Source organism: Lithobates pipiens, unplaced genomic scaffold, assembly GCF_037356315.1.
Source record: "Lithobates pipiens isolate NorthernLeopardFrog02 unplaced genomic scaffold, aLitPip1_a1.2 Scaffold_16, whole genome shotgun sequence".
Taxonomy (NCBI): domain Eukaryota; kingdom Metazoa; phylum Chordata; class Amphibia; order Anura; family Ranidae; genus Lithobates; species Lithobates pipiens.
The window spans coordinates 411300152-411326120 of record NW_027507748.1 but is presented as its reverse complement, the minus strand read 5'-3'; the positions used below and the strand labels follow the sequence as shown (position 1 = coordinate 411326120).

General features: G+C 40.9%; 1 protein-coding gene across 1 annotated transcript in view; it reads left to right on the top strand.

Moving 5' to 3' along the window:
* BBX (BBX high mobility group box domain containing) overlaps nucleotides 1-25969 on the top strand; it is a 117068-nt gene that overhangs the window by 9486 nt on the left and 81613 nt on the right. Inside the window, 1 exon segment of the mRNA XM_077482456.1 lies at nucleotides 19662-19904. Coding sequence (XP_077338582.1) covers nucleotides 19662-19904 — 243 coding nt within the window.

Below are 25969 nucleotides of genomic sequence, written 5' to 3'. Positions count from 1 at the left end.
CTACAAAGTGCCTAAATAGGGGAAAAAGGACAAAATCTGTTTGTGTCCATCCCTTTTTAAAACAGCATAAATTCCCACAGTAACACTTGTAACCCAGTTAAGGAACTTGCAGCCATATGGTCTGAAACGTGATTAAACGGTTATACCAAACAGGTGCTGATGATCAACAACATAGGATGTAGGTTAAAATACAGTCATTTATTCAAACAGGATCATCTATGTAGGAGGACTAAAACGGATTAGAGAAAAGCCATTCTCTACTAGTAAGTAGAGATCACCGATAAAAGTTCAGTTTTAGAAAATCTTACTGCATCAACAAGTTCTTTCACAGGTATACATTTCAAGAAAGGTGTTGCTGGTGTGGTGTGCTGTCCAAGCTCTTCTGCAGAAAGAAACATGCAACGTTGAGGTCTGAAAACGCTGTGATCAGAAATCTTGGTGCAGCAGTTGAAAAACGCATCATGCTGACTTTATCAGAAGATGTCCATACACAGTCAGCTCAGACCTGGCACAAACCAGTGGGACACTGATACAGCCATTTATGGTCCAGGGAAGTGTGGTTTTGGTGGAAGATTTGTTGCTATAAAGCCATACCGCCAATATGGAAACAAAGCCAAGTGACTCACCTATGCAGGAAAATACAAGAACTATTGTGCAGAAAAATAACAGCAGGCTAATGAGTCCAAATTTGAAATATTTCACTGTAACAGATGGTAGTTAGTTAGCCAAAGTTCTGGATAGAGGCATCTGCAGGCAGCAGTGAAACACTGTGAAGGTTCCTAGCAGGTTTGGGGCTGCATTTAAGAACATAAAGTTGGGTCAGAAATAATGATTTTTACAATGCTGTGAAATACAGGCAGATAATTGTCTATAATGCAGTACAATCGGGGAAGAATCTCACCACTTTCAAATTCATTCTAGAGCACAACAATGACCCCCAAACGTAGCCAAATTTGTAAAGAAATACATTTTAGCATATACAGTAGGAAGAAATCAGAGTCCTCACAAAGCCCTGATCTCAACCTAATTGAGTCTGTCTTTCTTCATTGCATAAAGAGCCAGAAGCAAGCGAAAAAGCCCAAATTCACAACAAACATACCTGCTATGTTCCTTAAAAGAACAGCAAAATTTTAGATTTTTATTTTTTCTGTTTATGCACTCTGTAGGTGGTTATTGAGCTGCATTATCCATTGTGTTTTTTTTTTTTTAACATATTCTTTACTGCGTTTTTTTTTTTTTTTTTTTTTTTCACAAATGTTTCGAGAGCTTTTAATAAAGTTTACCAAAACCACTTCTAGCCTCTCGTTTAAAGACAAGTACACAATACAAAGCAGAAAGTAGGGAAAAAAGTTTAAAACATTTTTTTTTTATTTATTTTTTTAAAGCGTGTTTAAAAAAAAAAAAAAAATATATACTGCACTTAAATATGAACTCCAGGCAAACAGTTACACACAGATGAAATGCATTTAAGAGAGCTGTTTAAATGGCAAAGGATTTGTATTTCTGTCCACCCAGTGCCAATATTTACATAGCACAACCACACGGTATAGCCCTGCCTGGCATATGGGGGGGGGGGGGGGCTGATCTTTCTCTACTGCAGGTTTACTTTCACTTACAGGTTCGGCTCTCCTCTCTGTTACTCCTGATAGGCTCCCTTTGATGCTTCTCCCTCCCCTGTTTAAGCTCTGCTGCACAAAGACTGTAATATGTCTCGATACTTGATAACCAAGTCTAATTCAGATGCTTGCAATTAAAAAAATGACATATTGGTTACAGAACTGCATTATGTGGTTTACAGTCTTAGCTTTTGTTGCTAGAACTTGAAATTGTAACATAGATGTTATTCAATTTTTATAAAAAATAAATTGAAAATATATATTTTCAATAACATGATACATGCAGGGTGCAGGATACATAATGGCTTATGCATATGTATCAGCTTGATATAAATATATTATTGCTTGTTTGGTACTGACTTTACATCCAGATGTGTTGTAGCATCATGGACACTCGAAATAAATTATGTAATACTTGGTACAATAATATTTTTTTGTAATACTTGATATTCGGCAATCTTAAACCAGGGAAGGTTTAATTGAGTAATTCAGTATCCAGTCATAACCAATTTAGGAGCTAGAGAATATTTTGACCATTGACATCGATGTTGCTCATGTAGAAAAGCTGGAGGCCAGTTATAATTGGTTTAGGAGCAGTGCCTAACTTGCCTCTGGGAGTGATCTAGTCCTGATATCTTGGTATGACTAAAGTCTCCTATATGACAGTCTAAACCATATCAAATCCAGTTGCTGTGAAGTACATAAGCCTCCTAAAGTAAACAGAAAAATGTACTTTACCTATCCTGAGCCACCCCCTCTAAATCTTCCTTTTATTGGTGCCTCTCTCCCTCCCTCCCATACACTGCGGATAGCAGTGGGAGAGTCTCGGCAACAGAAGCAGTGCCATCATGTGCTGACAAACTATGGGCTTCAGCTTGTATAAGAGTAGTGTGAACAGCACGCTTAATGCAGCTTTTTGTAAGCCTTGTTTGGAAACGTTACACAGATATAAATGGGAGTGCTGATTATCAGGATGGAATTGCACAAAGCGGCCCTGAACCTTCTGTTTTCTGGTCCCCCGCCGGCACTCCTCTGTCCAGTGGCCCCACGGGAACCCGCTTGATTACAACATATACACACATTCTTTTATTTTTTCCATCATTTTTGTCTACTATTTCTATATCAAATTTTTCGATGAACACTCTTATTGTTAATCATATATTCCAGAAATCAGTTGCAAGGATTCTGGGCCAATAAACAATTGTTTTCATTGGGCTTACTAGAAGATCAATTTAAAGTCCAATCAAAATACATTTTTAAACAAATGTATTTGAAATGTACCACTGTAACTTTTTTTTTTTTTCATTGCACATATGGCCAGAATTAATGTTGCCTTCAGAGTTAACATTTTTATTTTATTTTGGTAGCTTACTGACAGTAAAATGATTTTCAGTCTATTTTATTCCAATGTTCTCAATCTGGGAAGCTGTTTGCTTCCCTCTTACATGGCACAAGTTCAGCAGCCAGACTTGCCTCTCTCACATGTAAGGAGCACTTGGAAATATGCCTGTAGCAAACTATAATCTTATTTCCATTGTTCTTTTTAAAGAATTTCAAATGTTTCCTTTTTGGAAAAAATAGAAAGGTGGACCAACACTCTGCCCACACACACACACACAGGTCCCCACCGTACTTACTCTGCGGTGGGTGATGCGCTGTTAGTGCCCACGCACGCAACCTATGCAGTGGTCTGGGGATTTAAAGTTCTTGTCCTCCCTCTATATTCTCTAGGGCTTCTAATTGTCAGTAATGATGCTAACCAATTGGAAGCATACTGAGCCATCCCAGAAGCCCTGCAGAATGAAGAGGGAGAAGAGCAGGGATTTTAAATTCTTGGACCTGGGGACCAAGGAGGTGGGAAAGATGTAGGGTGTTTGCCTTTTCATTTTTGTCTGAAAAGGTGAACTAACACTTTACATATTAAAATTTGAGTTTTATATAATTTTTCATGCATTCAATCTATGTTTTACAATTAAACATGCAACACGTGACAAAGATTTCCCAGAGCAATTTGTGTTTTCTAAATATAGAGCAAGGGCTGTTTCCTTTCCAACACAGTGTCTCTCATTGAACTCTTGGGGCTGAGTGGGATGAGGAATGTTGTACAGATTTTAACTTGGGCCATTGCGCTCTGTTAACTGACAAGAGGAGATAAAAAGCTATAGAAAACATGTAAAGCAGCATAGTGATGCACCTGCTGCTGTCCAGAAAATTTAAAATATTGATTAGCAATATTTCTTATATATCTGACTAGATAACGGAATGTTTAGGAAAAAAATATATTTTTAAGTCCTAATCATCCTTAGTTTACATACACTTCAAATGAAATTTTAAGGAAATGCATATACAGTGCCTTGAAAAAATATGCGTACCCCTTTTAAAATTTTCCACATTGTCATGTTACAATCAAAATAATGTATTTTATGTGATCGACCAAGACAACGTGGCACATAATTGTGAAGTGAAAGGAAAATGATAAATGGTTTTCAGATATTATTTTTTTTATTTTTTTTACAAATATATGAAAAGTGTGACGTCCATTTGTATTCAGACCCCCTAAATCAATACTTTGTAGAACCACCTTTCATTGCCATTACAGCTGCAAGACTTTTTGGGGATGTCTCTACCAGCTTTTACACATCTAGAGTGACATTTTTGCCCATTCTTCTTTGCAAAATTAGCTCAAGCTCTGTCAGATTGGATGGAGAGTGTCTGAACAGCGAGTTTCAAGTCTTGCCACAGATTCTCACTTTAGCCATTCTAGTACATAAATATGCTTTAGTCTAGTCTAAACCTTTCCATTGTAGCTCTGACTGTATGTTTAGGGTTGTTGTCCTGCTGGGAGTTGAACCTCCACCTCAGTCTCAAGTCTTTTGCAGACTCCAAAAGGAATTCTTCTAAGATTGCCCTGTACTTGGCTCCATCCATCTTCCCATCAACTCTTTCCCTGCTGAAAAAAAGCATCCCGACAACAGGATGGTGTGTTGTTCGTTTTCCGCCACACATAGCATTTTGCTTTTAGGCCAAAAAGTAAAATTTTGGTCTCATCTGACCAGAGCACCTTCTTCCACATGTTTGCTGGGTCCCCCACATGGCTTCGAGCAAACTGCAAATAGAACTTCTTATGGCTTTCTTCTTGCCACTCTTGCATAAAGGCCAGATTTGTGAAGTGCATGACTAATAGTTGTCCTGTGGACAGATTATCCCACCTGAGTTGTGGATCTCTTCTCTTCAGGGTTACCATGGGCCTCTTGGCTGCTTCTCTTATTAAAGCTCCTTGCCCAGCCTGTCAGTTTAGGTAGATGGCCATGTCTTGGTAGGTTTGCAGTTGTTCCATACTCTTGTGAGGGCTTTGCAGAGCAGCTGTATTTATAGTTAGATTAAATTACACACAGGTGAACTCTGTTTACTGATTAGGTGACTTCTGAAGGCGAATGGGTACACTAGATTTTAGTTATGGGGTATCAGAGTAAAGGGGGCTGAATACAAACGCTTGCCACACTTTTCAGATATTTTATATGTAAAATTAAAAACTATTTATCATTTTCCTTCCACTTCATAATTATGTGCCACTTTGTGTTGGTCTGTCACATAAAATCCCAATAAAATATTTACATTTTTGGTTGTAACATGAAAAAATGTAGAAAATTTCAAGGGTATGAATACTTTATTCAAGGGACTGTACGGTATGCAAAAATGTATATTAAACATGTTATACTTGCCTTCCCTGTGCAATGGTTTTGCACAGAGCAGCCCAGATCCTCCTCTTCTTGGCTCCCTTGCTGGCACTTCTGGCCCCTCCCTCCTGTTGAGTGCCCCCACAGCAAGCAGCTTGCTATGGTGGCACCTGAGCCAAGCTGCAGCTCCCTGTGTGTATTCAGGCATGGAGGCCCGGCCTTGTGCCCCCCCCTCTCTCTCCTCTTTTGGCGCTTCGCTGCTGTCTCAGCCAATGAGGAGGGAGAGTCCCAGGCAGCCAAGTCTCTAATCGACATTGCATTAAGATAAACCCTCTGCCCTTGCAACCACTTTAAAGGATCAGTTGCTGCTGACTTGGAATCAGATACCACAATCTACCACCAGAGATCTAGTGGTGTCCATGCCTCAAATGGCCTTTTGGTGGCAAAAGGTGGCCCTACGCAGTATTAGGTGGATGGTCTTAAACTTATGATTAATCGGTGTACCTCTTCCATACTGTATAGCTAGAGTGACACTGTTTTCTGCTCTCTGTATCTGTGTACTTCCAGATTGTAAGCATGTTCCTTGTATTAGAAAAAAAACTTTGAAATGCAGTAGTCATATTTTCCCGATACAACTTGTGTTACTTTTCTTAACTAGTCGATTTTTGAAAAAACGTTCATGTGAATAGTCATCCGAACATTCTTATCAATACTTTAGGGCAGTGGTCATCAACCCTGTCCTCAGGACCCACTAACAGGCCAGGTTTGCAAGATAGCTGAAATACATCACAGGTGATATCATTTGCTGCTCAGTGATTGCAGTATTCTAATCTGCATCTCCCCAAGGTAATACATAAAACCTGGCCTGTTAGTGGGCCCTGAGGACAGGGTTGATGACCACAGCTTTAGATGACTCAATTTTCGATGAGGAATGTTATTCCAAAGTACTCCCAAAAAAAAGGGGTTATTTTTAACCTTTGATTTTGGAATGAATGGACTTCCAAATGAAAACCACATCCATTGCTAGAAATTTTTTGTTTTTGAAAAATATTTCATCCTTTAAAATTTTCCATCCTACGCCTTTGAAATTTTCCATCTCTGGAATAGAAATAAAATGTAGTTTTTACTCCGCTAACGATTTGACTTAAAATCAATATTTTTTTTTTTAACAAAATGCTACTTTTGTATGGTCAGCTGTACTACTACTGTGTAAGGGATTATAAGAAACTGATATCAATTTAGATTGATATAGTTATTTTACCAGCTGAACTTAAAGTATATCTAAAGTCAAAACTTCCATTTTGGATATAGTAGAGAATATTTAAAACCTCTCATCTCTCTCCATGAGGAAACCCTCTGTTAGACAGTTGTCACTGGAAAAAGTATATCCATTGGTAGATGGATACATTATTTTTTCTTCATTCCTGTTCTGGTGACTACTTTACAATTTTGGATCTTCTTTTAGTTTTACTCCCAGTGATATATGGGTCACAAGGACAAAAAGAGATGTTGTCTCCCTAACAAACACAGACAGGCCTAAATAAAAAAAAAAAAAAATGTAGCTATATGCTAAATTAAACCTGCACAGATGTATTGTGAGTAGCTCCACAAAATCGCTCAAGACAAACCATTGTAAAGATGAATCTAATAAACAGAATTTTATATTATGAAATCCTAAACGTGTACTCTTTGCAGTTAGTGAAAGGCCTTGCAGCACGTCTTGGAAGATTGGATGTCCTCTTTTGAATCGGACAGGGTGAAAAACTAGTCCCACTTGTTTCCTTACCTCTGTAACAGCACTGAGCTAAGCTGAGCTGCTTTTTGTAGCCTTTGGAGTGAGGATAATTTGAATGTTTGAGCTCATTCCATTGTTCCCTAAAGTCTGTCGTCTACCTTTTTAAGGTCAGTTGTATGTTGCCATGCAATTCAAACCAGCATCGGAAAATGGCAGTAGAGAAATAAGGCCTCACTTTCAACTTTTATGGTAGCATCCCAATGCACTTGCCTTGAATTTTATCAGTTTGTACTTGTGATTTATTTATTTATTTTCCCTTAAAAATTGGCTCTAAAAATAATGTATTTGTAATAGTGATGAATCTACTGTGTTGTTGTTTATTAATTGCCATTATATTTAGTAGTAATCCAGAGCCTTTGAAATATTCTATTTTTGTGGCAGTAAACACTAGAACAGGTCATATACACTATAGAAAGTGAACACTGTGTGCCTGTAGCAGAGGCCCCCAACCCCCGGGCCGTGAACCAGTGCAGGTCTGTGGCTTGTTTGGGTCTGAGCCGTATGAGCACCTCTCTGTGGTCAACTTATGTAGGGGGAGAAGAAGCCATGCTGGCCCAGAGGAGACAGGCTGCATATGCCCCCAACCCTCCAGTGACAGGGGCGGTGCACACATCAGGTGACAAGCCAATAGAAGGTGCACCAACAGCCCCCTTAGATGACAGGTGGCACTCACACAAGGGAGGTGCAAGGCAGCACCCACACTCGCCACCACCTGCCTCCCCTGAGGTGACAGGTAGCACACACGCCAACCCAGCCCCCTAAACCCCCAGCCTTTCCTGAGGTAACAGGTAGCACCCATAAACCCAGCCCCCACTCTTCCCCCAGTCCATGGTGGGGTTTTGGTTGGTCTTTAGTTTATATAGTTCAAAGTGATTGTTCTGGTGCATATGGTGAGGCTTCCACATCCAAAAATGCTTTGGCTGACTGTGTTTAGTGTCCATACTTTTTTAGTCGCAGACCTGGAACATGCATGCTGAAAATGAGCTTCAGACTTCCTTATGTATACTTGTTCCCAGCTTGTGACTCTGGAAGCATTGATGTCAATGCATCAGTGTGACAACCAGGTAACTAGCATTTATTTATTTTGGATGGATTCATCTCTTAGATGCTTGCTGTTTTTATTAAAAATTCAGTCTGCCCTAAACGGAGTTATGCCATAGTATGTTTACCCACAGTATATGTCTTAAGGACTGTGTTGTTCAGTTCTTCGTCACTTGAGTTCCCAGTTTTATAATATATAAAAGGCAAGCAGAAACGTTGAAACACCAAAACTTTCTTCTGGGACAGGAACAGTCAGACCTTAGAATCCTGACAGACTGAATTGCACTGACCATGCTCCTAAGGTTTTCATAGTCAAACTGTACAATGCCATGCTGATTTCACAGGCTACAACAGCAGTATCGTTAGATCTCATTAACGCAGTTCAGTATTAATTTCATTGATGAACATTTACGAAATGTAACACTATTTTAGTAGACTTAAAACTAAAACTAAAATGGCATTTTAGTCAAGGCTGACTAAAACTAAATCTAATCGACATTAAGATTAACACTGCAGTACCACAAAAGAATAAATAGGAGGCATCTGCTAAGCTGCTGAAAGGAAAAATAAAATAAAACTTTTCTTATTATTTTTTTTTTTTCTTAAAGCAGTGTACCACCCTAAAGTGGAACTTCCGCTTTAGCGCCTCCTCCCCGGCTCCTGTTTGTGAAACAGAGCTTTTAGTGGGGGGGGGGGGTTGAGAGGTACCCGAATTTGACAGGTACCTGCTCCCACTTCCATTCCAGTCGCCTAGGCGACCGGGAGCAGAAGCTTTCCCTTCTGAAGTCTTCTGGGACATACGACAGGTCCTAGAAGACTTCAGGGGCCAGTCACAGACCACAGTGCCACTCGCTCATGAGCATTGGGCACCCGTCTGCGACAGCTTGTGGCATAGTAGAGATGCTGGCACCGCCAAGGGAGGACATGGCTGCGGTGAGTACACCTCAGTTGTTTAATAAAAGTCAGCAGCTACACTTTTTGTAGCTGCTGACTTTTAATAAACGAACAAATGACTGGAACTCCGCTTTTAATATTTAATGTTGGTAATATATTCAGGTAATATGTGCAATGGCATCACAGTCAATACATTTTGCAGGTGTTTTTTATTTTTTTTATTTTTTGCACTTCTGTTTGTCAAAAAGCAATAAAAGCAATATTTTTGTTTATGAAACTTGGTTTTATAAAGACTTTATATATCACAACGGCTAAGGCTCGGTTCACACTGCTTCAATCTGCAGTGCGACTTAAATCCACTTTGAAACCTCCTTTAATGTCAGATCCAAATCACTTCAGTTAAGATCTGACTTAAGCCCTGTACACGCGTTCGGAGAATCCGCCGGAATGCGTCTTATCGGACCGTGTCGTCAGATAATCCGACTGTGTGTGGTATGCATCAGACTGATTTTGTCCGAATCTCCGTCCGACCCAATTTTCCAACATGTTGGAAATATTTCCCAACCAACTGGGCCGGTCGGACCTAATCCGATCATGTGTAGAGCATTTTGATCGGACCAAGTGCCACGCATGCTCAGATCAAATTCCTACATCAAAGCTATTGGCTACTAGCATGAATGTAGTCCCATTGTAACGAAATTACGTCATCACGTTCTGAAAGATCTGATTTTTCGCCAACTTGGCCCGACCGTGTGTATGCAACAGTTTCGGACACAATCCAACAGACAAAATCCGACGGATTTGGTTGTCAAAATCTCCGACCATGTGTACAGGGGCTAAGAGGCAACTTCCTTTAAAGTCTATGGGCGCACGTCGGATAGAAGTCACTTCAAAGTAGTACAGCAACCTTTTTCTAAAGTCGGAGCGACTTCAACAGTGTCAATTAAGACATTGATTAAAATGGATTTTCACGTGTCACGTGGCTTGGGGGTCTCAAGTCGGATCCCAAGTGGCCGCAGTGTGAACAAAGCCTAAATCTGTATCTGTAGCGCATGTTTATACTTTTAATATAAATAATATGTTATTAGATTTTTACTCCAGGAGTATACTGATGAGTTTGGAAATTCTAGAGAAATGCTTAACCTCTTCAACTTTGGAAGTTTCACCCCCTTCTTTACCAGGCGAATTTTGCTTTAACTGACAATTGCGCGGTCATGCGACGCTGTACCCAAATAAAATTGATGTCCTTTTTTCACACAAAGCTTCCTGTTGGTGGTATTTGATAACTTCTGCAGTTTTTATTTTTTGCGCATTCGCATTTCTTCATCGATTTAGGCCAAAAAGTTTTTGGTTAAAAGAAAAAAAAAACAATTGATTGGTGTGCACAAAACTTATAGCATCTACAAACTATGGGATAGATTTGTGGACTTTTTTTTTTTTTTTTTTTTTACTAGTAAAGGCGGCGATTAGCGATTTTTAGGGGGACTGTGATATTGCAGCATACAGATCGGAAACCTGACACATTTTGGGGACCAGTGACTTCCATACAGTGATCAGTGCTAAAAAAAAAAATCCCTTGTCGCTGTACTAATGATACTCTTCCTTACTAGCAGAACAGCGATCTGCCTTGTTTACATAAGCAGACCACTGTTCTGCCTCTCTCAGAACGATTGCTGGGTTTCCAGCAGACATCGGGTCCGCATGACCCACTGATTGGCTCCCGCTGTGTCCAATTACAGCAGGAACAGAGGCGTGCGCACCCCAGAGCCAAAAAAAACCACGTAAAGGTATTTGATTTTTGCGCTTAAGGGCTGTCCTGCCACAGCATGTCCAGCCCCCCCCCCCCCCCCCCCCCCCAAAAAAAACAGTATTCTAGTCAAATGACTGAATCGAAATTTTACTTCAAAATTAACACCGTACACTGTAGAGAAGCAGCTTGAAGCAAGTAGGTAATATTTTGACTGGCAGCCGGGGTAGCTAAGTGTGCTGTGATCCCATGATATGTTATTTATGCGCAAGTGCAGACAATCATGCTGACTGGTTTCCTTTCAGTTGTTCAAAGAATGGCTTCTGGTCATACAGAGCTTAGAAATTTCAGTTACATATGGTGCAAAGAGGCAATTAAAAGATGCTTGATATGGAGCTACTTTAATACTATTAAAACTTTTTTTTTTTCTACTATTAGTCATGACTACAGTTTAGCTCCAAAAGGGGCTATGGTGAGCTGGGCCTTTCCGTGTTACCAAAAATATTTATTATACCTGAAAACTCCTTTAATTTTTCGCAAGGGTTCCTAGATTGTACAATATTTATCCTAATGTAGGAAAAGGAATAATGTAATTGCCTTTTTAATTTCTGTAACAAAATGGCATTTGTCTACAGAAGAGCCTGCACTTGTGAATAATATAATAGTAAGGCATCTTGATTGTGTTGGGGAATGTGTCCATGACTTCATAGCTGGTGACATGCTGTCCTGTCATGTGCCAGCTAGTAAGAAATGATAGAATTGTACATTGCTATGTCCAGTCATCTTGCATTTAATTTGTGTGGAGAGATAATCAAAAATGCCTTTTAATAACCAGTGTGATTCAAATCATGATCGGCATTGCAGAGGATTTATATAACACGGGTAGTGGATTGAAGTAAATCTCTTTTAAATGAGGGTCAGGATCATAATAAGCAAAATAAATACAGGGCGTTGAAGGTTTTAAAAAAAGAAAGAGAAAAAAAAAATCACATATGTTGTGTGCTTACTACTGTTTATGCTGAAGGCAATCATGGTTAACGCAAATCTGTCATATTTTATTTACAACGGCAAGAAAAGGGTATGTGAACCTCCTTGAAATTAACTGTTTTTTGCAGTAATTTTCCCTTCAATGTGATGTGATCCTCATCTAAGTCACAACAATAGACACGCACAAGATGCTTAGTGGATGTAAAATCTCACATATACCTAGTGAAGTGAACAGCCTTATATGATATACAAATATGAAACAAATCCTCCTACATATGTTTTACATGTACAGTGGATGTAAAGTCTACACACCCTTGTGATGTAAAAAAAAAAAGAAAATAGATAAAGATTAATCATTTCAGAACTTTTTCCACCTTTAATGTGACCTATAAACTGCACAACTCAATTGATAAACAAACAAATCTTTTAGGCGGTGAGAAGTAAAAATAAAATAATGTGGTTGCATAAGTGTGCACACCCTCTTATAACTGGGGATGTAGTTGTGTTCAGAATTAAGCAATCATATTCAAACTCATAATAGGAGTCATTACACACCTGCCATCATTTAAAGTGCCTCTAATTAACCCCAAATAAAGTTAAGCTGTTCCCGTAGGTCTTTCCTGACATTTTCTTAGTCACAGCCTACAGCAAAAGCCATGGACTGCAGAGCACTTCCAAAGCATCAGAGGGATCTCATTGTTAAAAGGTATCCGTCAGGGTACAAAAGCATTTCCAGGGCATCAGATATACCATGGAACACAGCAAAGGTGGTCATCATAAATGGAGAAAATACGGCACAACAGAGACATTGCCAAGAATGGGAAGTTCCTCCAAAATTGATGAAAAGAGAAGAAAACTGGTCAGGGAGGCTGCCAAGAGGACTACAGCAACATTAAAGGAGCTGCAGGAATATCTGGCAAGTACTGGCTGTGTGGTATATGTGACAACAATCTCACGTATTCTTTATATGTCTGGGCTATGGGGTAGAGTGGCAAGACGGAAGCCTTTTCTTATGAAGAAAAACGTGCCAGCCTGGCTACATTTTCCAAAAACACCATGGCCTCTATTTACCCATCAAATTGACCAAGTTTTGATTTCCATCAGTTTTGTGTCTCATGATAACTGTCCCCGGGCTGTTCCGCCTGCCCCTATACTACCATAGCCTGTCCATATACTGCCCTAGCCAGTCCCTATGCTGCCCTAGCCTGTCTATATACTACTACCCTAGCCCACCCCTATACTTCTCTAACCCGCCCCTTGGAATTTAACATTCCATATAATTTTGCGTATAGACAAGGTGCTGTTGCATGTAAATCTGACTTCCTGATAAATTAAATTTTAGTTTTAATTATCATGATCTAAAATAATGGATGTGGGTGATTTCTTTGGGGGGTGGGGGGGGGGGGGCAGCATTACATTCTTGGACCCAGGCAGCACAATGTCTTGGGCCAGCCCTGCCCACAGTGAAGCATGGTGGTGGCAACATCATGCTTTGCCGCTGTTTTTCTTAAGCTGGAACAGGTGCCTTTGTCAAGGTAGAGGGAGTTATGAACAGTTCCAAATACCAGTCAATATTGGCACAAAACCTTCAGGCTTCTGCTAGAAAGCTGAACATGGAGAGGAACTTCGTCTTTCAGGATGACAATAACCCAAAGCATACATCCAAATCAACAAAGCAATGGCTTCACCAGAAAAAGATTAAAGTTTTGAATTGGCCCAGCCAGAGCCCAGACCTGAATCCGATTGAAAATCTGTGGGATGATCTGAAGAGGGCTGTGCACAGGAGATGTCCTTGCAATCTGAAATGTTTTGCAAAGAGTGGGCAAATATTGCCAAGTCAAGATATGCCATGGTGATAGACTACCTAAAAGAACTGAGTACTGTAATAAAAACAATATGTGCTGCAACAAAGGGTGTGCACACTTATGCAACCATATTATTTAATTTTTTTATTTTTACTTCCCTTTACCTAAAAAGATTTCAGTTTGTTGTTCAACTGAGTTGTTGTACCGTTTATAGGTCACATTAAAGGTGGAAACGTTTCTGAAACTATATATCTTTGTCTAATATTTTTACATCACAGAAACCTGACATTTTAACAGGGGTGTGTAGACTTTTTATATCCACTGTATATCTGCTGTGTTCAGCTTGCTATATTCTTTAGAAAGTGCACATTAAGGATGAGCTCAGGCGTGTTCGCATACTCCACGTGAAGAGCCCGCAGCCGGCGCTGCGCTAATCACAGGCAGTGAGACATTGCCCCGATGCTCGGGTGCAGAGATCGGGAAATGTTGCACTGCCTATGATTAGCACAGCGCTGCGCTGACTTCCTGGTAGGCTCTGCACGTGGAGTATGCAAACACGCCTGAGCTCATCTTTGGTGCACATAGTGTTAGAAATTTTCTCCTTCCTGTTCAGCACTTGGAGTGAAGTCTTGGCATACACTGCATGACAGCTGATTGGAAGAAAAGCACACACCCACTCTCCACATAGGCAGAGTAAGAGGAAGGAAGGAATGTGCAGAGCTGTGCTGTGAATAGAACGGCTCTCTGCTAATCTGTTTATAGCACCCACCCCCTCAAATTTCAGGCTGGTTTTAAATCGATTGTCGGAGAGCTTGTCAGGGCTTTGGAGAGAGATAAGTAAACACTAGAGATATACGCGCTTGGGTCAAATATTATGAATTGGGTTTACATCCACTTTTTAAGCTAATCACACGCAAACCAAAAATCTAATTTCTTGTGTCTTTATTGGACACACCCAACAAACATTCACAGTGTTGGGGGAGGGAGAAAGTAAGTGAAAAGCTTTTGCGCTGTTCTACCTCATTTGGCAGCAATGACTTTAAGCAATCGCTTTCGGTAGCTCTGGATCAGACCCGCACAGTGTTCAGGAGAATTTTTGATCATTCCCCTTTACACCAGACATCCTTCAAATGTGTCTGAGCTGAAGCAGTTTTGTAAACTGCTCTCTTTAGGTCATTCCACAGCATATCTAAGTGGTTGAGGCCTGGGCTCTAATTGTTCATTTTTAAATTAACTATTGAAATGTCACACAATTACATTTTATTAAAAGAGAAGTGTGGACATTTTAAATTTTTTTCTGAATCCGAATTCAGTTGTCCCCCGCCAGCTCTAACACTGAGAACTGAGTGATCAAACACCGCCGATCGCTCAGTTCTCACAGCTCCCTGAGCTGAGAGCTGGTGACTTGTCAGTCAGCAGCTCTCTGTTCTCACTCCCCGCTCACTGGAACGCTGTGCTGTGGAGGGGGCAGGAGCTGCTGGCTCAGGCTCTGTGGCCCCCGAGAGGCCAAGTCAGGTCCCGGTCCAGCCATGTGGGCGATCCTGACCATATGGCTGCAATCTTTCCCAAGCCTGGACTGGCTCTGTGACATCAGCCAACCAGTGGATTTTAGCCTGCTGTCTGCTGAGAACAGGTCACAGGAGTGCAGAGCGAACTGGTCTCCTGTGATCCAGAGGAGAAATACAGCCAAACCAGCTTTGCCTACTCATCCTACAAGTTCTATTGGCCACTACGCAGTGAATGGCACTAGATTGCCGTATATTTTTCCAGTATACAACACCCACATGCCACTGCAACACAGCAGCTTGCCTTATTTTGCGGTGAGATTGCGCTGGATTAGCCATCATTAGCAGTACCACCGCACCAGGTGTAAATGGGTTTTCAAACTGGACCTTCCATGAAAAAGCACGCTTTACTAAAAGGCTCCTTCTCTCAAATGTAAGGCAATTTAAAAAAAAAACACAAACTGTGGGCTAAAAAAAAGAAAAAATACTTATCTTGGTTTCTGCTTCCAGGTGTCACGAGTTGCATGACAGTGCCTTACTGCTGTCTGCTGGGATAGCTTGATGCTTGAAATTATATACAATGAAAGTGTAATGCTTAAAAAAACAAAACAAAAAAACACATCAGCGCACACTTAAAATATTGTTGTTATTATAGAGTATTTATATAGCGCCAACAGTTTGCGCAGCACTTTACATCACGAGGACATACAAAGCAGTTGCAATGCAATTCAATACACTAGAAATCAGAGGGCCCTGCTCGTTAGAACTTACAATCTAGGAGGGAGGGTCAAGAGATACAAAAGGTAATACGTGTGGGGGGTGAGCTGATGGAGAAGATAAAAGCACACTTGTTGGAGGCAGGATAGGCCTCTGAAGAGATGGGGTTTTCAGGAGTCAGGATCATCTAAAAGTAGACTGAGTAGGAGATAGTTGGACAGATTAGGGCAGGTAGTTCCATAGGATGGGAGAGGCTCAGAAGAGGTCCTGGAGTCAAGCATGGGAGGAGGTGACAAGAGAACTAGAGAGCAGGGGGTCTTGGAAGGAACGAAGAGAATGACGTGAATGGGATTTTGAGACCAGGTTAGTGATGTAGTTTGGGGCAGAGTTGTGGATGACTTTGTAAATTATTCTTTGTATTTTGAATTGAATTTGTTGAGTGTGCGGAAGCCAGTAGAGGGAGTTGCAGAAAGTAGCAGACCATGAACGGTTAATAAGGTGGATGAGTCTATCATGAATTCTGCTGCATAGGGGATGGCCTATGTAAAGGTAAGCCAATGCCAAGGCAAGAGATGTCCAGGGAATAAATTAGAAGCTTTGTGGTGTTATTGGTTAGGAACAGGAGTGTTTTGGAGATGTTGCGGAGATTGTAGCAGCAAGCTTTGGACAGCGATTTGTATGTGAGCCCAAAAGGATAGTGTAGAGTGCAGGATTACACCTAGCACCTTGGCATGCTGGGGCATGTTGATTGTTGTGCCAACGATCTTGACAGACAAGTCAAGGGAAGGGATATGTTGGAGATGAAATATTATGAGCGCCGTTTTGGCTCGATTCAGACAGCTATATCTGTTAAATATTAGCAATGCGTGTGGAGTGAGCTGAGAGGTAAAGGGATAGATTTGGGTGCCATCTGCGTAGAAATGGTATTGGAAGCCTATCAACTGACCCAGGGAGGAGGTGTAGATTGAGAATATGAGAGGTCTATTTGTTAGATGCTCCAGTGGACCAAGTAACATGAAGCCCTTGGTTCTGTTCAGATATGAAACTTTGAAATTTAAAATCATATTGTTATATCTGTATTGGTTGTAGCTTAACCCCAGGCTGAAGCTCATTTTGGACATTCTAATGGCAGAGGTGCAGCCAGCACTGTAGATACCAGCACCAGTGTGTGTGAAGTGCAGATGTAGTGAAAGGGGGTCTACTGAGGGACTGGAGATATGTGCATTTCTGTTTTGCTCTCAACTCTCGTGTAAGGCAGACAGAACTACGCTGATATCAGTAGTATAGATCAATGGAACCTTATGTACACAGCTACAGGGCAATGTAAACTGGTTACTCTGGCTATTTGGCTGTGGCAGCAGTTCTGTGTGCATTAGAAAAAGGAATAGAGTGATATGCAGTATCCTGAAGGAACAGTCACAGCTGATCTCCAACAAGATCTCTGTGATCTGTCCGTTTCTAGTAAACATTCCTCTGCACTTACATTAGTGAAGGATCAGTGGGCACTGGTGGAGCCTAGTGATCGATCTGCAACCAACCTTGGCTGATCATTGTAAGCTGCATTTTCTCTTCCCATTCATGTATTGTGCTGATCCCACCCCCTGTAATGTGTGAAGGAGGAGTCGGCACAGAATACGTGAATGGCCATAGTAAATACTGATCTAGTCTGTGCTGACCCCTCCCCTGTTATGCTGAATGAAGATGCTGGTGAGCCCTGCTGCCATTAAATGTGTTATGAGCATTGTCCAACAGTGCTTTTATAAATCTGTCTCCTTATGAGTAGCTTGGTCAGACTGCGGTGTGGGGAGGGCGCAATGTGGGCTCACACAACTCAGCTTTAACATGAACTGGAAACATGGGACAAAGTGGTACATGCACTTTGTTCCCTGGGTCACAGGTTTAACGGCTTGCAGACCACATAACTTGTATGGTGGCAGAGCAGCTCTCCTGCTCGGGATCACATACCTAGTACATGATCCAACACTTCCAGGTAGGGGGTGCACACCGTAGCTGTGTTGTGATCAACGGCTACCAGCCAATGGATGTCCACCAGCACCCGCTGATCGACAAGGAGAGGCACAGAACAGAGCTCTGCCTGTGTAAACAAGGCAGAGCTCTGTTCTGTCAGCAGAGATGTGATGGATTTTCTTTCCCTGCTTTAATAATAATGGCACACACAGTACACAAAAACACTGGTTAGGCACACATTTAACCGTTCGATCATCCTAGATGTTTAACTTCTTCCCAGCCAGTGTCATTAGTACAGTGATGGTGCATATTTTTAGCACTGATCACTGTAATAGTGTCACTGGTTCACACAAAGTGTCACTGTCACAATATCACAGTCCCACTATAAGTCATCAATCGCCGTCATTACTAGTATAAAAATACATTTTTTTTCCAGTGGTTATCCCATAGTTTGTAGATACTATATAACTTTTGCGCAAATCAATCAATATACGCTTATTGGGATTTTTTTTTTTTTGCAGAAATATTTACCAGAATGCATATTGGCCTAAATTTTTGAAGAAATTTTGATTGTGTTTTTAAACCTCTTCCTTTTTTTTTGGATATGTTTTAGCAGCACATTAACTACTTTCCGACCAGCCGCCGTCATTATACTACAGCAGGTTGGCATGGCAGTGTGAATCGGCGTAGATGTACGACGGACGCTTTAAGAGCGCTAGGGGGGTGCACTTGTGCCGCCGGTGGCCGGCAGCGGTGATGTCCGCTGGCTACCCACGATCGCTCCTCAGAGAGCCAGAATGGGGATATGTCAACGTAAACACACAGATCCCCATTCTGACAGGAGAGTAGAGAGAGATTTGCTGTTTCTTGTGATTAGGAACAGCGATCTCTCTCCTCCTGCTCCAGTCACTACTCTCCCCCCACAGTTGGAGACACCTCCTTAGGGAACACTTAACCTCTTGATGGGGGGCCCCCCCCCCCCAGTGTTAACCCCTTCCCTGGCAGTGACATCTATACAATAATCAGTGGCTATTTTTAGCTCTGATCACTGTAGAAATGTCACCGGTCCTTTAAAAAGTGTACAATCTTTCTGCCGCAATGTCGCAGTCAAGCTAAAAATCGCAGATCACTGCCATTACTAGTGAAAACGAAATTAAAAATGCCATAAATTCATCCCCCATTTTGTAGACACTATAACTTTTTCACAAACCAATAAATATACGCTTATTGCATTTTTTTTTTCGAAAATCTGTTGAATACATATTGGCATAAACTGATGAAGGAATACATTTTTAGTTTTTTATTTTTATTTTTTTGCTTATAGCAGGACATAAATTTTGTTTCGGTACAATGTCGCATGACCGCGCAATTGTCAGTTAAAGTGGTGCAGTGCCGTATTGCAAAAAATGGCCTGGTCATTAAGGGGCAAATCCTTCCGGTCCTTAAGTTGTTAAAGAAGAAATATAGAATGTAGTATAATTCATGTCCAATAAGTGTTGCGTTCTAGTATTTAATACACTGTTTTATATTATCCTTCGTCCTTGTTCTGAGTTTAAGCTACATACAGATTTTTTTTTTTTTTTTTTTATTGAAACCTATACCCATTCTTGCATTTTCCTTTTCTTACTATCACTATTTTTTCATGTTATTATCTGAGGAAATGACTTGTGGCCACGAAACTAATCATGATTGCAAAATTGCTAGGCCCATAGCTGAAAATTAAACTTGCTGTAGTCCACATGGGATAAACATCTGCTTTTTTTGTGATATCTTTTCATTCCATTTTAGAAAATGACACAAGCAGAAATTGTAAAAAATTATAATATATTCTGTTGCATCTGCATAATCCCACTCATGAATCACTATGTTTGATATATTATTTAATATTCTACATAACTGTCTGTTTAAGGTCCAGCTCCTTGATGCTGATGGTCTTGAACATGAGGGTGATGAAGCAGAAGACAGTGAATCGCCTGAACAGAGAGCTCGCCGACCAATGAACGCTTTCCTACTGTTCTGCAAGCGTCACCGCTCCCTTGTGCGTCAGGAGCATCCTCGACTGGATAACCGTGGTGCTACAAAAATATTGGCAGATTGGTGGGCCTACCTGGATCCTAATGAAAAGCAGAAGTATACTGACATGGCAAAAGAGGTTTGTTGGACTAAATATAATCACACAGTCTGCTTTGTAAATGTAAATATCTGAATTTCACATAGAACTTTGGTTTTACTCAAAGTGTAGTTCCACCCAAAAATGGAACTTCCGCTTTAAGGGAAGGTGACCCCCTGAAATGCCACATTTGCCATGTCATTTTTTGGGGGGGGCGTGGTGCCGGAAGGAAGTTCACCACTCCCCCGCTTCCCTCCAGGCAATCATCTGGGACAACATCACAGGTCCCAGATGATTACCCAGCCAATCACAGGGCAGCTCGCGCATTCACAGCCAGGCGAACACAGTTACAATGCCGGCACTGCAGAAAGGAGGGTGAGATGAGCGGGGCTTCGTTCCCCCACATCGCTGGACCCTGGGACAGGTGAGTATTCTGATTATTAAGTCAGCAGCTGCAGTATTTGTAGCTGCTGTCTTCGTTTTTTTTTTTTCCCCCCCCGGAGAAACTCCGCTTTTAAAGATCGACCATTTATTCTGCAAAATACACTGACAAATCAGACCTTAAAAATCTTTTTTTTTTTTCTCTTCTTTTTTTTTTTTTTGTACTGCAGAATTGTTTTTGCTGTAACATATTTAACATAATTATTGGGCGTTAGGAGGTTTCTGTTTCTTTTTTGTTAGGCAGGAGTTATGTTATGCAAGTTATGCCCACTGCTTCCCAAAAGTTTCCTCACATCTTAACAGCTGCTCATGTTTTGAAGGTAACCTCACATAATCACAGGTGGAGTAATTAATGTCACTGTGATGGTATTTGAGTATTATTGGCTATACCTGCAATGCATGAACTGTAAAGGCTCGTACACTATAAGAAAATCGGGCGAACATTTTCGTCTGAGAAACGATCATACGATTTTCTTATAGTGTGTACACAACTTTCGACAGCTGATTCCGACCTTCCGAACAAAAATTTCCAAAGGGACAAACTCCAAAATTTTTCTCATACGGGAACAGAACGAACGATTTTCATTCAATGTTTACTAGAGCTGCACGATTCTGGATAAAATGAGCATCATAGTTTTTTTTTGTTTGTTTCTTTTGCTTAAAACAAACATCATGATTCTCGTGGTGTAACATCTTTCACGTTATACAAAAAAAATTGGGTTAACGTTACTGTTTAATTTTTTTTATTTTTATTTTTTTAATTCATTGAAGTGTATTTTTTCTAAACAAAAAATTCCATGTGAAAGACCTCTGCGCAAATACAGTGTGACATAAATTTGTCAATGTTCGCCATTTTATTCTCTAGGGCAGTGATAGTGAACCTTGGCACCCCAGATGTTTTGAAACTACATTTCCCATGATGCTCATGTGCTCTGCAGTATAGTTGAGCTTTATGGGAAATGTAGTTCCAAAACATCTGGGGTGGCAAGGTTTGCCATCACTGCTCTAGGGTCTCTGCTAAAAATATATAATGTTTGGGGGTTCTAAGTAATTTTCTAGCAAAAAATACTAATTACTAATTTTAACTTGTACGCATCAAATGTCAGAAAAATTTTATCCCTTTGATCTAAAAGAACCAAATGATACATTGTATCTCTTCCTTATCTTCTCCATCTCTCAGCCTGAGGAATGTTGATAAACGTTTGCTGTTTTTTTTTTTTTTTTTTTTGACAGCTCTGAGCAGAGAACGGCTCTGTACTGTTTACATAGAATCAGGGGAAATGCCAGAATAAGATTGAGAGGGGGGGTTGAATCAAGACTGATCTTGTAACGATTAACCGTACAACTCTTAATGTGTATTGTTATCAGAAACAATAAACATATAAAAAAAAATGTGTGTGTGTGTACACACACACACACACGCATGATTACTCCCCTCCCCTATCTTTTTATGTGACATTGAAGTAATTCCACTTTACTACAATGTAAAGTAGTGAGTGTACAGCTTGTATAACAGTGTCAATTTACTGTTCCCTCAAAATAACTCAGCACACAGCTATTTAATGTCTAAACCACTGGCAACAAAAGTGAGTACACCCCTAAATGTAAATGTCCAAATTGGGTCCAATTAGCAATTTTTCCTCCTCGGTGTCATGTGACTTGGTGGTGTTACAAGGTCTCAGGTGTGTTAAATTTGGTGTTATCGCTCTCACTCTTACTGGTCACTGCAAGTTCAACATGGCACCTCATGGCAAAGAACTCTGAGGATCTGAAAAAAAGAATTGTTGCATAAAGATGGCCTAGGCTATAAGAAGATTGCCAAGACCCTGAAACTTAGCTACAGCATGGTGGCCAAGACCATACAACAGTTTAACAGGACAGGTTCCACTCAGAAAAAGGCCTCACTATGGTCGACCAAAGAAGTTGAGGGCACGTGTTCAGCGTCATATCCAGGGGTTGTCTTTGGGAAATAGACGTATGAACGATGCCAGCATTGCTGCAGAGGTTGAAGGGGTGGAGGTCAGCATGTCAGTGCTCAGACAATTCACCGCACACTGCATTAAATTAGTCTGCATGGCTGTTGTCCCAGAAGGAAGCCTCTTCTAAAGATGATGCACAGGAAAGCCCGCAAACATTTTGCTGAAGAGAAGCAGACTATGGACATGGATTACTAGAACCATGTCCTGTGATCTGAGACCAAGATCATTTTTGTTCAGATGGTGTCAAGCGTGTGTTGGGGCAACCAGGTGAGAAGTACAAAGACAAGTGTGTCTTGCCTACAGTCAAGCATGGTGGTGGGAGTGTCATAGTCTGGGGCTGCATGAATGCCGCTGGCACTGGGGAGCTACAGCTCATTGAGGGAACCATGAATGCCAGCATGCACTGTGACATACTGAAGCTGAGAATGATCCCCTCCCTTTGAAGACTGGGCCACAGGGCAGTATTCCAACATAACGACCCCAAACACACCTCCAAGAAGACCACTGCCTTGCTAAAGAAGAAGAGGGTAAAGGTGATGGACTAATCAAGCATATCTCCAGACCTTAACCCTATTGAGCATCTGTAGGGCATCCTCAAATGGAAGGTGGAGGAGCGCTAGGCCTCTAACATCCACCAGCTCTGTGATGTCATCATGGAGGAGTGGGAGAGGACTCCAGTAGCAACCTGTGAAGCTCTGGTGAACGCCATGCCCAAGAGGGTTAAAGTGGTTGTAAACCCTTACAAACCACTTTGACCTACAGGTAAGCCTAGATTAAGGCTTACCTGTAGGTCCAAGCAATATCTCCTAAACCTATATGGTTTAGGAGATATTTGCCTGAAAAGGGGCACCGCTGTCTACGGCGCATGCGCCGTAGACAGCGGCGCGCAGGCGCACTGAACTGGAGCTGCCGCATTTGTCGACTCCCGTGCGCATGCGCGGGAGTGACATCATCGCGGCTTCGCCGAATGACAGAGGCGGAGCTGCGAGACGCCACCAGCAAGATGGATGCGGCGGAATACAGGGGACAGCGCGACTTCGCTGGCTCCTGTGTCAGGTAAGTGACACATAATGGGCTACTATGCGATGCATAGTAGTCCATTATGCTTTGCCTTTGCAGGGGAAAAAAAGAGGAAGTAAACTCTCATCAGGGTTTACTTCCTCTTTAAGGCAGTGCTGGAAAATAATGGTGACTACAGAAAATATTGACACTTTTGTCCCAATTTGGACATTTTTACTTGGGGTGTACTTACTTTTGTTGCCAGCGGTTTAGACATTAATGGCCGTGTTTTGAGTTATTTTGAGGGGACAGTAAATTTACACTGTTATACAAGCTGTACACTCACTACTTTACATTGTAGCAAAGAGACATTTCAGTGTTGTCACATGAAAATATATAATAAAATATTTACAAAAATGTGAGAGGTGTACTCACTTTTGTGAGATACTATGTTTGTGTGTGTGTGTGTGTGTGTGTGTGTGTGTATGTATGTATGCATGTATATATATATATATATATATATATATATATATATATATATATATATATATATATATATATATATATATATATATATATTTATATATAATAATATTTCATACAGTGCCTTGAAAAAGTATTTTTGGGGGATTTTACATGATAGACCAACACAAAGTGGCACCTAATTGTGAAGTGGAAGGAAAATTTTATAAATTGTTTTCAATTTTTTTTACAAATAAATATGTGAAAAGTGTGGCATGCATTTGTATTTGAACCCCCCCCCCCCCCCCCCTTAATAATTTTTTTTAAACTGGGTTGTTTTACAGTAAAGCAGGGCTTGACAAATTTGCTTGCAATCTAGGAGCCAGCTTAAAAAGTTAAGAGCCAGGTCGGTAACGGCGATCCGGACCTGTCCCTGGCCTGACATGGAGACGAGTGAGGGGAAGACCCCCCCCCCAGATCTCATATTTAAGAGGACCTGTCATGCTTTTTCTATTACAAGGGATTTTTACATTCCTTGTAATAAGAATAAAAGTGACACACATTCATTTATTTTTAAAAGAACAGTGAAAAAAAAAAGTTAAAATAAGAAAAAAATAAATTTTAAACGTGCCCTGTCCCGCCTGCATATAAAACGGTGTTCAAACCACACATAGGAGGTATCGCCGTGATGGGTAGAGCGAGAGCAATAATTCTAGCCCTAGACCTCCTCTGTAACTCAAAACATGCAACCTGTAGAATTTTTTTAAACGTCGCCTATGGAGATTTTACAGGGTAAAAGTTTGTCACCATTTCATGAGCTGGTGCAATTTTGAAGCGTGACATGTTGGGTATCAATTTACTCGGCGGAACATTATCTTTAACAATATAAAAAAAAATTGGGCCAACTTTACTGTTGTCTTATTTTTTTTATTAAATAAATAATTTTTCCCAAAAAAAGTGCGCTTGTAAGTCCGCTACGCAAATACGGTGTGACAGACAGTATTTTAACAACCACCATTTTATTCTCTAGGGTGTTAGAATAAAAAATATATATAATGTTTAGGGGGTTCTAAATAAAGGGAAGGAGATAGGCAGGCAATAAAAAAACAGGCAGAGGAAGCTCCATTAGCATTGCTGGTTGTCATACCAACGACCACCACAAGAGGGCGCCAGATTCCAGAGGGAATCATAGGACCGCAGAAGGCCTCAAAGCCGTGGCCTCAATTACCGGCCGCCGGCGGAACGGCTCGACGCGATCGCGCTGGGGGGGGGGTACACGGAGACAGGATACCCCCAGCTGTGCTGCGCCAGGTCGCTAATTCTAGTCGCAAATGCGACCTGGCGCCCGGGTTTTGTCGAGCCCTGCAGTAAAGTAAGGGGTTGCATATTCTTTAATTACAGAAAACACAACTCCCGAGCCACCTTATAAACATTGCGTAGAAATGGAGAACTAAGCAGAAACTAAGGGAGAGAACTTGGGAACACGGTACACCATTTTTCCCCCGATGCATGTGTGTTTGTTTTTTTTTGTTTTTGTTTTTTTTTTTTTTTTTATCCATTCCCCCCCTTTTTTTGTTGTTCTTCCTCTCAATTGAGGACATTTGCATTCCGGTGCTTTTTTGATGAGTTTTCCTGCGTTCCAGATGTCACTGTAAAGAGGACAGATCTTGCCATATTCCTATTATAGGGGATGTTTACATTCCTTGTGATAGGAATAAAAGTGATTTATTGTTTTTTTTTTTTTTTTTTAAAGTGACGAATTAAAAAAGAAAAGTAAAATGAACAATAATAAAAAAAAAAAAAGAAAAAATGTAAAGTGCCCCTGTTCCTGTGTGCCCCTGTCCCGTTAAGGCCCGTCCACATATGAAAACTGTGTTCAAGCCACACATGTGAGGTATCGGCGTGAATGTTAGAGCGAGAGCAATAATTCTAGCCCTAGACCACCTCTGTAACTCAAAACATGTACTGTAACCAGTAAAAAATTTGAAGGGGCCGCCTATGTGGATTTTTAAGTGCCGAAGTTTGGCGCCATTCCAGGAGCGTGTACGATTTTGAAGCCTGACATGTTGTATTTACTTGGCGTAACTTCATCTTTCACATTATGCAAAAAAATTGGGCAAACTAATGTTTGTTTTTTTCCAAAAAAATTGCTGTTCAAATGCCATGCAAGATAAAAAGTTGCAATGACTGCCATTGTATTCTCTCAAAGCATATATAATGTTTGGG